General features: G+C 41.3%; 1 protein-coding gene across 6 annotated transcripts in view; it reads right to left on the bottom strand.

Moving 5' to 3' along the window:
- The window catches only part of GBF1 (golgi brefeldin A resistant guanine nucleotide exchange factor 1), a 516681-nt gene that overhangs the window by 292843 nt on the left and 211674 nt on the right, over positions 1–12164 (bottom strand). For all 6 annotated transcript variants that reach the window (XM_033940425.1, XM_033940426.1, XM_033940429.1 and 3 more), the window contains one exon: positions 8414–8532. In XM_033940425.1, the coding sequence (XP_033796316.1) occupies positions 8414–8532 (119 nt within the window). The remainder of the gene's footprint in view (positions 1–8413; positions 8533–12164) is intronic.

Here is a 12164-nt window from a genome sequence, read left to right as displayed (position 1 = left end):
CAAGATACATACTTTTTGGTGGGTAAATGTGTGTACCACATATAAATATGAAAGAATGATGAAGGAATGTTTGGGGACTAATAAGTCCTTTAATGATGTATGGAGTCCATTGACTACTTTTGTTGTATTACAGTAATGGTCATGTTTTTCTTTTTCATTAGATTTCCTTACACATCCAGGGAGGGTGGGTGGGAGGAGGGAAATGTACTTTGAGGAGTTAAATTATTTAATTATATTATTGTAATCACATCATATATATTATTGTATTAATAATTAAGGTGAGGATGGGAGAAAATGACAGTTTAATGTAATAATTGTATAGTTAATAGTGCGTTTTATGCAGTATTTCTGATTTACCAATTGTATTGCACTATCAAAGTTTGAAAATCAATAAAGATTTTTTTTTAAAAAGATACGTACGCAACCACTGTGGCGTCATCAGAGAAACTCACACTGCTGTTCTTTTCAGAAGGGGCTGGAGAGTGAGTAGCTTCAGACGAATTGCCCAAAGCTCTAGACGATTGATCATCCAATGTGTCGAACCAGGAGTCCATTGCCCCTGAATGGAGTGGTCCCCGTAGTGAACCCACAACCCAACAAGCTGGCATCCATCATAAGAGTCATCCATTCGGAAATCCGAAAAAAACAGCCTTGACAGAGAGCCTCCCCCTGAAGCCACCAGCTTCAGCTAGCTGGCACCTTCCAGGGGTGCGGCATTTGAAGGGGAAAACTCTGCGGAGACCACCAAAATAGGAGGGACTCCTGTAAAGGGCATATGGGTGCTCTGGCCCAGGGGATCCCCTCCAAGGCGGCTGCCAGAGACCTCAGATCCTGCAGATAAACCAGGACGAGGGAGCCGAATGGTCCAGGAGAATTTTTATTTGTTGCCGAAGGTTCTATCTGTGTGCCTCGAGAAGAAATACATCACCCTGTCTGGAGACGAAGAGAAGGCCCAGAAACTCCAGGGATTGGGAGGATGCCAAGCATCTCTTACTGAACTTGCTGACTAGCCTGCAGCAGAGACACTACCATCTCTGCCGCACTTTCGTACTTCTGATGAGACAGAGCCCGGATCAACCAGTTGTCCCAGGAAGGGTGGACTTGGACCCCCTACTGGCGGAAAGCCGCCACAGCTACCATCACTTTGGTGAAAGTACGGGGTGCTATCACGAGGCCAAAGGGCAGAGTTGTGAACTGGAAATGCTGTTGCAGAACATATAAAACATAGAAACCAGCAATGTTCCGATTAGAAGGAAATATGGAGGAAAACCTCTGTGAGAACCAAGGACTAGAAACTCTCCTGGAGACACAGCAGTTGTCACTGTGTGCTCCGTTGCCATTTGAAAAAAAAGAATTCACAAGAAGCGGGTGACCAACTTTACATCCAGAATGGGTCTCCAATCCTCCAAGCCTTTCTGGCACTTTGTGTTTTGGAACAGGTTCCAGCATCCCAATGTCTAAGAGATATTGCAGAGTATCGTTGACCCTGTACTCCGTTCCGGTCAACTTTCCGGAGTACAGAAACAAAGCTGTAGGTGGGCAATGGAGGACTAACTAGTGTCCAATGAAAGTCGAGTCCACTTCTGATAAAACTGAGAAGTCAGCCTTCGAGATGAGGAAGCCACGCCTGACCACTGGCGTCATCAGGGCTTTTTAGGCACAACCACTGCACATGAACCTGAGGATGCCTGGAACTGGAACTGTTGAAATGTGGGCATAGCCTTGACAATGTCTCTGGGAGGAAAAACCTGTGTATCCCTGATGACACCTGCAGGAGGAACAAAGAGCACTATGACCCCCCTCCTGACGCCCAGTGAAACTTGTTCACAGGAAGAGACTTAGGGCAGCGCTTAGCAGCACCTGTGTAGAGGTCATCTAGACCTGTACCAACAAGAAGCTGGCCCTTGAAAGGACGAATATTTAAGGTGATCCTTGAGGCAGTGTCTCCAGCCCAAAGACGGATCCAAAGAGTCTGGCGCGCAGACACTGCACTAGCAGAGAATGTACTAAGAACTCAACTGAGATCATAAAGGGCATCCGCCACATATTCCACACCATCCATCACCAGTGGAGGACAGGCAGGCACTTCTACAGAGGACGCATTGCGTAGGCCAGAATGATAGGCATGCGCCATAAAGGAAGCGGCTACTGCCACCTGGATACCTAAAGATACCACTAGAAAAGAATGTTTTGTAACATAATATCCAGCATGCGATCCTGAGAGTCCTTAACCCTCACTCCCACATCACTAGGGAGGGCTGCACGCTGGATAACCTGCACCACGGCGGAATCTACCTCAGGCTGTTCAAACCTGCCAAAAATCAGGATCCAGGTGATAAAGTTTAGACATAGCTTTAGGTCGGAAAGAACTTTCTGGGGTATCACATTGTTCTGAAATCAGACCAAGTAGCTTTGGAATGAATGGAAAAAAGGGCACAGGAGAACGGTCCAGGACCAAAGCCTGAAAAGTGAAAGGCGGAAAATCCAAATGGAGCTCTTTCAAAACATCAGCAGTAAAGAGGCAGACAGAAGCCTGTTTAAAAATCTGCGAGGAAGGGTCAAATTCAGACGCTCAGGGCAGCCAAGGTGATTGGTCCCAGCAAAGGCATCAGCCAAATCCAGCGACAGGAGACAGAAGAGTCATAATATCTGCATGGCAACTACTTCAATCGAGGTCTGCCACAGACAGACGAGAGGGCTCCTGAACAGGAAGCTTCGCAACAGGCGCAAGATACCGAGAAAGACCCGACGTACCCACCGGCTGCGTCAAACGAGTGGGGTCTGAAGAATATGCCTTTCAGAGAAGCCAAATAAAATCTGGTGAAAAGGCCCACCCTGTAACCATGGCAGGGCTCTGTTGAGGTACATGTGCCACACAAAAAGAGTCCCCAGACTCGGAATACATACATTTTGCACCAGACTCCAGATGGCCCCTGGGCGAGATTTTCTTTAGAAGGCATGGACCCATGCTGGCTCCCCAGCCCAAGATTACTCTGAGGAGGTGAAGTCCAAAGCTCCTGCCCCCTCCCCCAGTGCATTACAGCACACAATCGCTGATCCAGAGCCAAACCGGCACAATCAATGTTCACATTCAACAGATTAGGGGCTGGGTATTCCATCCCAAATGATTTTGTATCAAATCGAGGGGGTTTTGAGCAGAAATAAAAGTTTGAAAAAAAGATTGTTTATAAAATCCAAGATGGCTGCCGTCATGAAGTCATGCCAAAAATGGCAAAAATAAAAAATAGTGATTTGGGGTCTGGGGAGGTGGAGGACCTGAACACTACCCTCAAAAATTGTGAAAAACAACTTTAAAATTGTTTTACAAGCCACCCCTGAAGTTCCCATAGGAACTAATAGAGGTTTATTCACAGTTATGCAGTGCTAGACCGTGCTTTAAACAGCATTAGAATGGAGGAAAAGGATTTTCCGCCTCAGAAACAGCTCCAAATGGACCAGACTTGAAATCTTTGAACTACCAGCCGGCCGGACACCAACTACAACCTCTGCCTCCATGGATCCTTGTCTTGAAACTCGGGTGGGTTTCACTCTAGACACATACAGCCTGCACTTGAAACCCATGACAAGGTCACCGGCAAGCAGACTTCCAGTGGAAGGGACTTAAAAGTCTAGAAATGGTGGCACACAGCAGGCTGGCTCCACAGATCCACCAGAGTTTCTCTGTGAAGCAGCAGTCCAGCACTGCGTCCTTTCCTCGACAGGCGACCACCAGGAAGGGGTCTCAAGGCACTGAAGCCACCGAGAAAACGAACTTTAAGCGAAAAAATAAGAAAAAGAAGCAGAGCCAACTGCAAAGACTTCTGCATGGATTGCGTGCAGAAATTGTACCTGGATATGTTTGTTAGTTCTCGAGCTAAGGGGATGAAGCATGTGCTCAGAAAAGTTTGTGGATTTCTACAACTCCCGGACTGCTGGTTGGGATTGAACACCCTAACATATGGAATCCGGAAGGGACATAACAGAATGCATATTGCAAGAATAAAAGAAAGATTTCTCTTTGGAAGAAGCTGCCTGGTCACCTGAGACTATGTACTGATCGCTGCAGTTTTAAGAAACTGTTAAAAGCTAAGCTATTTGTGGATGCTTATTTCTACAACCACTTCAGCCTAAGTTAATCTCGTTCCTTTTGGAAAATAGCTTCACTTTTTTCCCCCCTCTCTGTATAAGATTGTGGAGCCCATAAGTAATTTGCTTTACTCATCCATGTTGAATAATCTGTTAGCAGGAATTCCTAGATTATACATTAGTTGTTTGTTAGCAGGAATACTAAGGTTGTATATTTGTTGTCTGTGGAGAGTTCGTGGAGTCACTACTCCAGTTTGATGTGAATGATTTTTTATTAATTGCAAGATTTGTGTTTAATTATATATGTTTACTGTACGGAAACCGCTGAGATTCCAGGCGGTATATAAATATTTAAATAAATAAATATTTATTTTCTATCCACTGATATAAAGAAGTTAGCTCACAAGTAGTTATGAACCTATTAGAATGAAGCAGTGTGGAAACTGCAATGTGAGCAAACAGTTTTAGCTTCTTGGCTTACTTCAAGTCAACATCACGGCAGTTTCTAGACATGACGTCAGGAAAATACCACTACTTACAGTATCTGAAAAGGTACAATGAAGGTTACAAATATAATTTTATAATGTAATATAATAATTAGCTAACGCTAGCTTTTAGCTAACAGTGTTCAGTTTTGGAGGCTGTATCTAGCCAAGCATATAAAAAGACTTGAAGCGATCCAGAGGAATGCAACAAAAATGGTAGGGGGTTTGCACTTAAAGTACAAGTGCAGACTAGAAGACCTCAACATTTATACTCTGGAGGACAGAAGGGACAGGGATGATATGATAGACATTTAAATATTTGAAAGGCATTAATATAGGACCAAATCTTTTCCAGAGAAGGGAAATTGGTAAAACTAGAGGACATACATTGAGGATGAGAGTTGGTAGACTTAAGAGTAATATTAGGAAATTATTTTTCACGGAGAAGGTAGTGGATGCCTGGAATGCCCTCCTGAGGGAGGTAGTAAAGAAAACAGATGGAATTAAAAAAAGCATGGGATGAACACAGAGGATCGCTAATTTAGAATATAAATGAGCAAACTTTCACAATCTGAATCCAGCAAAGGAGATGGTTTGGATAGGCTGGAGTGAACTTCAACAGCAACTCCAGTAGTTGGAACCAAGCCTAAGGACAGTAATGGGTAGACTTCTATGGTCTATGGCCCAGAAATAACAAAGAAAACATTTTAATTTAATCGTGAAATTGCAATGCATGTGATTTCAAGGCAGACTGGACAGACCATTCAGGTCTTTATCTGCTGTCATTTACTATGTTACTATGGGCCAGTGAGGTAAATGCTCCGACACTCATAGGAATTGAATGAGCATTAAAGCATTTACCTCACCGGTCTGTGGTAAAAGGTACTACCGCAGTTTAGTAAAAGGAGCCCTAAATTTCTTCCTTTGTGGAGACAAAGTTCCCACCTAGCATAAAACATTAAGCTATTCCTAAAGGTTGATCTAAAGGTTATATGATGGCAGTTTGCTTTTCTTACATTAGCAGAGTCTCAGACTTCTTAATATATGCAGTGATAATCTTGACTGTATACTATGTATGTTAACCTGTAACTCATTCTGAGTTCGTTGGGGAGAACGGGATAGAAAACTAATTAAATAAATAAATAAAATTCCAAAGTCAATCAATAGTTTTCTAGCACAAAAGTGGATAAAATGCATCCTTGTGAATTTTACTCATATGATATACATAACATGAAGTCAGGATCCTTAGTCTTCCATGACTGCAGCCTATTAAAGGGCAACAAAATGGAATCATTGTGAAAATGGTTTGGAAGCCAGCAGTGCTGATCCCATGATGCTCAACATTACACTTTTTCTTTTGCCCTCTGTTTCAAGATCCAGACCGTCAATCTTTAAAACGTTTACTTCAACGCAATCAGTCAAGGGAGTGAGAGGAGGAGAGCATGAGTAGATGGTGGGGCAAGGGGAAAGAGAAAGCAGGTGGGACAGCAAGCAAGTAAGAGGATGGGGCAAAGGTGAATGAGTAATTGGACAAGACTCAAGCATGAGTGGCTTAGAGGTATAATGGCAGTATGTAAAAGGGATCAAATGAGCAACAGTGAGTGAAAGGATCACAGAGTCGACAGAGAAAGAGAAAGGAAATCAGAGAAGTGGTGGGAAAGAATAAGGAGACCAAAAGTAATGTGACGTTTGAGAGAGAGAGAATCGGAATAATAAGCATGTGACTAGATTGGCCCTTCCTATCCTGATCCCTTTTTTACTCCCAATCCCTCTTCCCTCTATTTCCTAATTCTCCTCACCCCTCTATGCCTCCAAGTCCCTCTTTCTCAGATCCCTTCTTTATTTCCCTCCTCGACTCCCATCTCACAAATCTCATCCCTTTTCCTTATCCTCTATTCCCATACCAGTATGTTTTATTAAAACTTGTTATATTGCATGTTCTTATGACCAGTCCAAGCATTTTACAATAAAATATAATGTAAAAAAAAGAACTCCATTGATAAAAATAGGACAGACCTTCCAGCCTCAATCGAAACACATCTACATTCATACTAACTCAAACACACATTCACTCAAATCACGAACCCCTTTAAGAATCTGATGAAAGCTATGGACCCCCTTCCCCAGAAATATTCACATAAACACAACTTTGCATGTAATGAATATAATGTACTTTATTTATTGAGATTTGATTATTTCATACAAATATGACATACACAGGGTATTATTAAACTTTAAAGTAAACCATCTAGAAAAAACACACCTTTTTTATGCCAAAGTAAAGGCCATTCATTATAATTATGAAATGCAATTCTCTTGTGCAAATTAAAACAGATCTACTCCTACACATCCCCCTCCATATTTGCAGGTTTGGAACTCGCAACTTCGGTTATTCGCGGTTTTTATCTGGGTGACCCACCCCCCACCTACTGGACTTTTCACAGGAACTCATAGCAGCCATTTTTATTCCAAGTTCTGCACAGGGCAGGAGCGTGGGAAGATCGCTCCTGCCCTGCTTCACCGCTAGACCACCAGGCTTTAAAAAGTAAGTACAGTGGAGAGGTCCGGGAGGCGGGGGTGGGTCAGAGTCAGCCCTAAAGTTATTTGCGTTTTGGTATTCTAGGGCTGGCTTTGACCCTAACCCCTGCGAATATGGAGGGGGATGTGTACTACATGTTCTACTACCATTACTATTACAACATCTACTCTCTCGTTATCTCTGAGAAAAATCAACAGTAACGGACTGTACAGTGAATATAAATGTTAATTCTTATCTGACCCTCACAGACCCCCTAAAACCCATCCATGGACCTCCCCCAGTGTTCATGGACCCCAAGGTTAAGAACCCCTGATCTCGTGTTTAATATCCCATGTCTCCAGTTGAAAAGGAAACCATTATAAATTAACTTAATATACACGAACTAAATTTTTTGTAATGGAGTTCTCTCCAAATACTTCTTGAAAAAAGATGGTTTTCAAAAGGGCCTGATTTTGAAGAGCCCTTTTTTCTTTAAAAAATAAAAAAGGCAAGGCCAATTAAAGCTAATTGGACACACAAAAATAAACCAAGGGGTCCTTTTACTAAGGCGCGCTAGTGTATCTTAGTGCATGCTAAATATTAGCATGCGTGGCAACGTGTCCATAGGATATAATGGACATGCTATTATTTAGCGCACGCTAAGACACACTAGTGCACATAGTAAAAGGACCCCCAAGACTAACATGAAGTTTACAAAATCAGAATTTATGAAAATATACCACATAATTAACCCCTTTTTAAACTGATTTTTTTTTGTTTGTTTTTGTACTACTGACTAAAGCAAAACTGAGCAGTCTTTTCTCCTTTAAATTAATCTTCTAGCCTGTGTGTAGCTGACTGTATTGGTAAAAATGTCAATAAAAACTGAAAAGGAAAATAAATTAGCAAAAAAATTAGCATACAAGACTGGATTAAAGGGGATACCAGCTGAAATAGGCTTTTATCCTATCAAATACAAACCGCCCTCACACCTATACACAACTCGCTGGGTTTTAGATTGCTATATCCTTGCCCCATTTCCCCCAAGTGTGTGGTCACAGTTATAGCCTTCTCTGGACTCAGCATGTCAGAAGCTTGTTGTGCTTGAAATCAATTAATTTAAGCTTTCAATTATCTTTTACCTCAAAAAGCTTTTACTTTAGGCACATGAGCCCTATGTTTAAACATAACACTAGGTATTAAGCATTTGCAGAGTCAAAACACTGGCTGTGTCTCTGTGTAACAGGATACAAAACAGCTCCAGCAATTACTCTAATTGCCTTCTAACTCAGAAAAGGGCCATGGCCCACCTCTCTCCATTTACCTGCAAGATTTTCATCAGGACCACCTCATCGCTTGCTGGATCTGTGCCAACAAAGCGGGCGTGAGTAACAGCGTCAGCCATATTTTCCACACTTTCAGCTGTGCTCTCATGGCTTGGATCTAAAAAAAGCAAAAGCAAAATTAAAATAAACTAATCAACATCTAAACTGAAGTTCAGTCCTTCCTGTGTTAACACTGAAAATGTTTTGCATTTGACTTAATTGTACAGCGCATATTTGTAACTAAATGCCAGATGCAACTAATGCCAGAGTCAAAAATATTGTGGAAAATGTCTGCTACACAGGGCCAGCATTAGAGAGGCCCCCTGACTGCCTGCCTGGTAAGGTGAGCTTCCCTCCCTTCCCTGCCTGTCACTCACTTGCTGCCCTTTCTCTCCTGCTGCCACTGCTGTGGCAGCATGCAAACAAATTTAACTCATGCCGCAGGGTCCCAATGCTCTTCCCCCCATGAACTAGGAAGAACGTCATGAGGGGGAAGGAGGAAGGAAGCAGTCAGCAGCACAGTTTAGTTTTGTTTGAATGCAGAGGTGGCGGGAGGGAGAGCAAGTAAGTAACAGGCAGGGAATGGTGGCCAGCTAGCAGTGGCACGCATAGGGTAAGGGCCTTGCAGCATGGGTGACAGGCAGGGATGTGAGCTCCTGATTCCTACAGGCACTCCAGAAGGAAGGGACTTTCATGAGTGACCAGGAGAGAATAGGACAATAGTAGGGAGAGGCGAAGAGAGATGGGACCATGTGGCATGCTGGGGGAAAGTAAAAAGAATAAAACAGGAGTATTGGGAGAGACAGATGATACTGAATGGGGAAAGACACAGGGTAATGCTGGGGGATGAGAGACAAAAGGGCATGTTAGATGGGGAAGAAATAGAGAAGATGTTACATTGTTGGGACGTAAGAGATATTGACAGAGGAGATTCTGAATGACTGTAGTGGAGAAGAGAAGAAATTCTGGATGGAAGGGGGAAAGGGGCAACACTGAACAGAAACCCTGATCTAGTCAGTGGGTGGAAGGGGAACAAGAAGGGGAGATGCTGGTTGGAAAAGAGAGATGGAAAAGACTCTGGATGGAATAGGAGGAGAGAGAGAGAGAGAGAGAGAGAGAGAGAGAGAGAGAGACGATGAAAGGAAGAGAGGACACAGTTCAAGTTTCAAGTTAATGAAAGTCAGAGAAATATGAGGAAAGACAATGGGAGGGCCAGGGTGAGGGAAAGAGATGGAGACCTTAAGGCAGAAATAGCAAAAAGAAGGAAATTGAAGACTGGGTAGTAGTAATGAAATCTGGACAGAGAGGCAGAAAAATAAATGAAAGAAATTGGAAAGGAAAAGATCAATGCTGGAAATGGATGTAATGGAGGAAGTGAAGAACAGGAGGAGAGAGAAGAGAGAAAATGGCAAATGGACAGGAAATCCTGGCAAGACAGAATTAAGAGAAGGCAGAGGAAGGCAGAAACTAGAGACCGGAATCAACAAGATTAGAATAATTAACCCCTTCCCCCTCTTTTACAAAGCTGTGTTATTAGCTCCGACGCTCATAGAATTCCTATGAGTATCGGAGCTAATATCACCACGGTTGGCAATAAAAAAAGCTAATGCGGCTTTGTAAAAGCAGGGAGGGACATAAATGACCAGATCACACAGCTGGAAAAAATAATTTTATTTTTAATTTAGGCTAAATTATCTATGTTATTCTGCTCTAAAAGTTAATAGATAAAAATACAACATATGTAGACAAAAATTAAATGGAACCCTTAAGAAAGCCATTCACTGCACACAATTCAGTACCAAAGAAAGAGAAACAGTAACTTCTGTCCTCCTGTTCAGTGGAAAATAGAAAAATAGCAAAATGGGGGGGGGGGGAAGGGCAAGGAGGAGAAGGGATTGGGGGCCCAATTCTTAAATTCTGCCCTGGGCCCCACAATGTCTAAAACCAGCCCTGCTACTATAGTCAATATGACAAAGCATGGCCATTACTATTCAGAATCTGAACCAGCACGATGAATAGTGCTACTCACAAAAACTTAATAGTCTTGAGTTCTATTCCCTGCTTTGCTATTAGCTTTCTGTATGTGAGTCAGTTTACTGTCCTGGGCATTAATTTATCTAATTATTGCTATAAAAATTTTCTAAAGTGCCATTAGCATTCAGAGAATCAAGTAGCTAAATAGGATAAAACTGTTCCAAAGTGAAGTGCTCAAATAAAAAATAAATGTAAATGAATAAATATAGATAAATTGAACATATACTGTACATACATATGGAGAGTTGCTCCATTAATCAATAGCAGTGCTATAAGAGTTCAGAGTTTGAAGCCCAGAACCAGCTCCTCCTAATTAGACAGAAAAGGCATTAAGAGCCAAAAGGAAGGATTCTCAGCTACCATATAAATCTGGCCCGTAAGCTCTGCTGTTAAGCTCTTTGTATAGCAAGCTCCTCAGGGAGCCAAGGTCAGTCACTAATAGCAAAGAACTCCTGCTGCCATAGCTGGGTTATAACAAGAGAGAAAGGTTGAGAGGAAATCTAAAAAAAAAAAAAAAAAAAATTTATAGATGCTATGTGCTGAGGACTTTTACTTTTGGGGCATCTTTGAACGCATAATCAACATCCTTTTTATGCAATATGAATGTACAGTATCTGGTATATGCTGTTCCCATGGTCTAAGACAAAAAATATAGCCAACACTATAAAAATCAAACAGAAAAGCAAAAGAATATTAACATAATGATCTCAGTATTTAAAAACATGTATGCAGTTAACAGCAGTGCCAAGCACATAAGTATTTGTTTTATTTTTAATAATTCCTGGAGATTGAACTGATAATTTAACATACATCTAACTGGTAATTCTCAGCCACCAAACAAATATAAAATTAAACAGCCAAGCAGACCACACACATAGCAGGTGTATCTTGAAATGTCTAATTTGGCCATTTCATCTTATTATGGATGTACAGTAGTGCTACGTGACCCTTTTATTAAAGCATAGTACACACTAACAGAATTAGGGCATGTTAAATATTAAGAAGCTTATTTTATACCTATCGCCTTCTTAGCATTCCGTATGCACTAATCTTTAGTAAAAGGGCCCCTAACTGAACTGAGTCACCAAATATGCAAATTTTTAAATTATACTTTCTTCATGCAGGTAATATATCAACCTCAATATACTGATACAAAACAAACAAAAAAAGCAAAATAAAGTACAGCTAAAAATATAAACACAAGCTATTATTTAAAAAGTTGTCAATTGCAATTAATGGTCTTAAGCAGCCTAAACAGTTAAAGCATTTCAATTTACTAAAAAAAAATGCTCCAAAAATCAAAGCTTGACAATCTTCTGAAAATAACTTCCTATTCCATAAACTCATGTCTCAAGGTGTTATCTTTTTTAAATATTTTGAGGTGAACAAGAAAATGCACAAATTCTAGTTTCTGACAACTTAGCTCTAGGTAATGGATGATGTCTCCAAATTTATTACATTACATTGATGTCTTCTATTCCGCCAATACCTTTCAGTTCCAGGTAGTTTACAACAAGAAATTAGCCTGGGCATTCCCAGGGAGATTACAAGGTTGATAGCTATAGTATGCGTCACGATCTGGTTAGATCATTGATATGGTCGATACGGTTTGGTTAGATCATTTGACAAATTTCTTGAATAGTATGGTTTTCAGTTCTTTTCCAGAGATAAATTTAAAAAATAAAAAAAAAAGATTTGACATCGATATATGAACAT

The sequence above is a fragment of the Geotrypetes seraphini genome, chromosome 4 (assembly GCF_902459505.1).
Source record: "Geotrypetes seraphini chromosome 4, aGeoSer1.1, whole genome shotgun sequence".
In the NCBI taxonomy this organism is placed as follows: Eukaryota; Metazoa; Chordata; class Amphibia; order Gymnophiona; family Dermophiidae; genus Geotrypetes; species Geotrypetes seraphini.
Note: the sequence above shows the minus strand (reverse complement) of the source record. Positions and strands in the feature narration are given on the sequence as shown.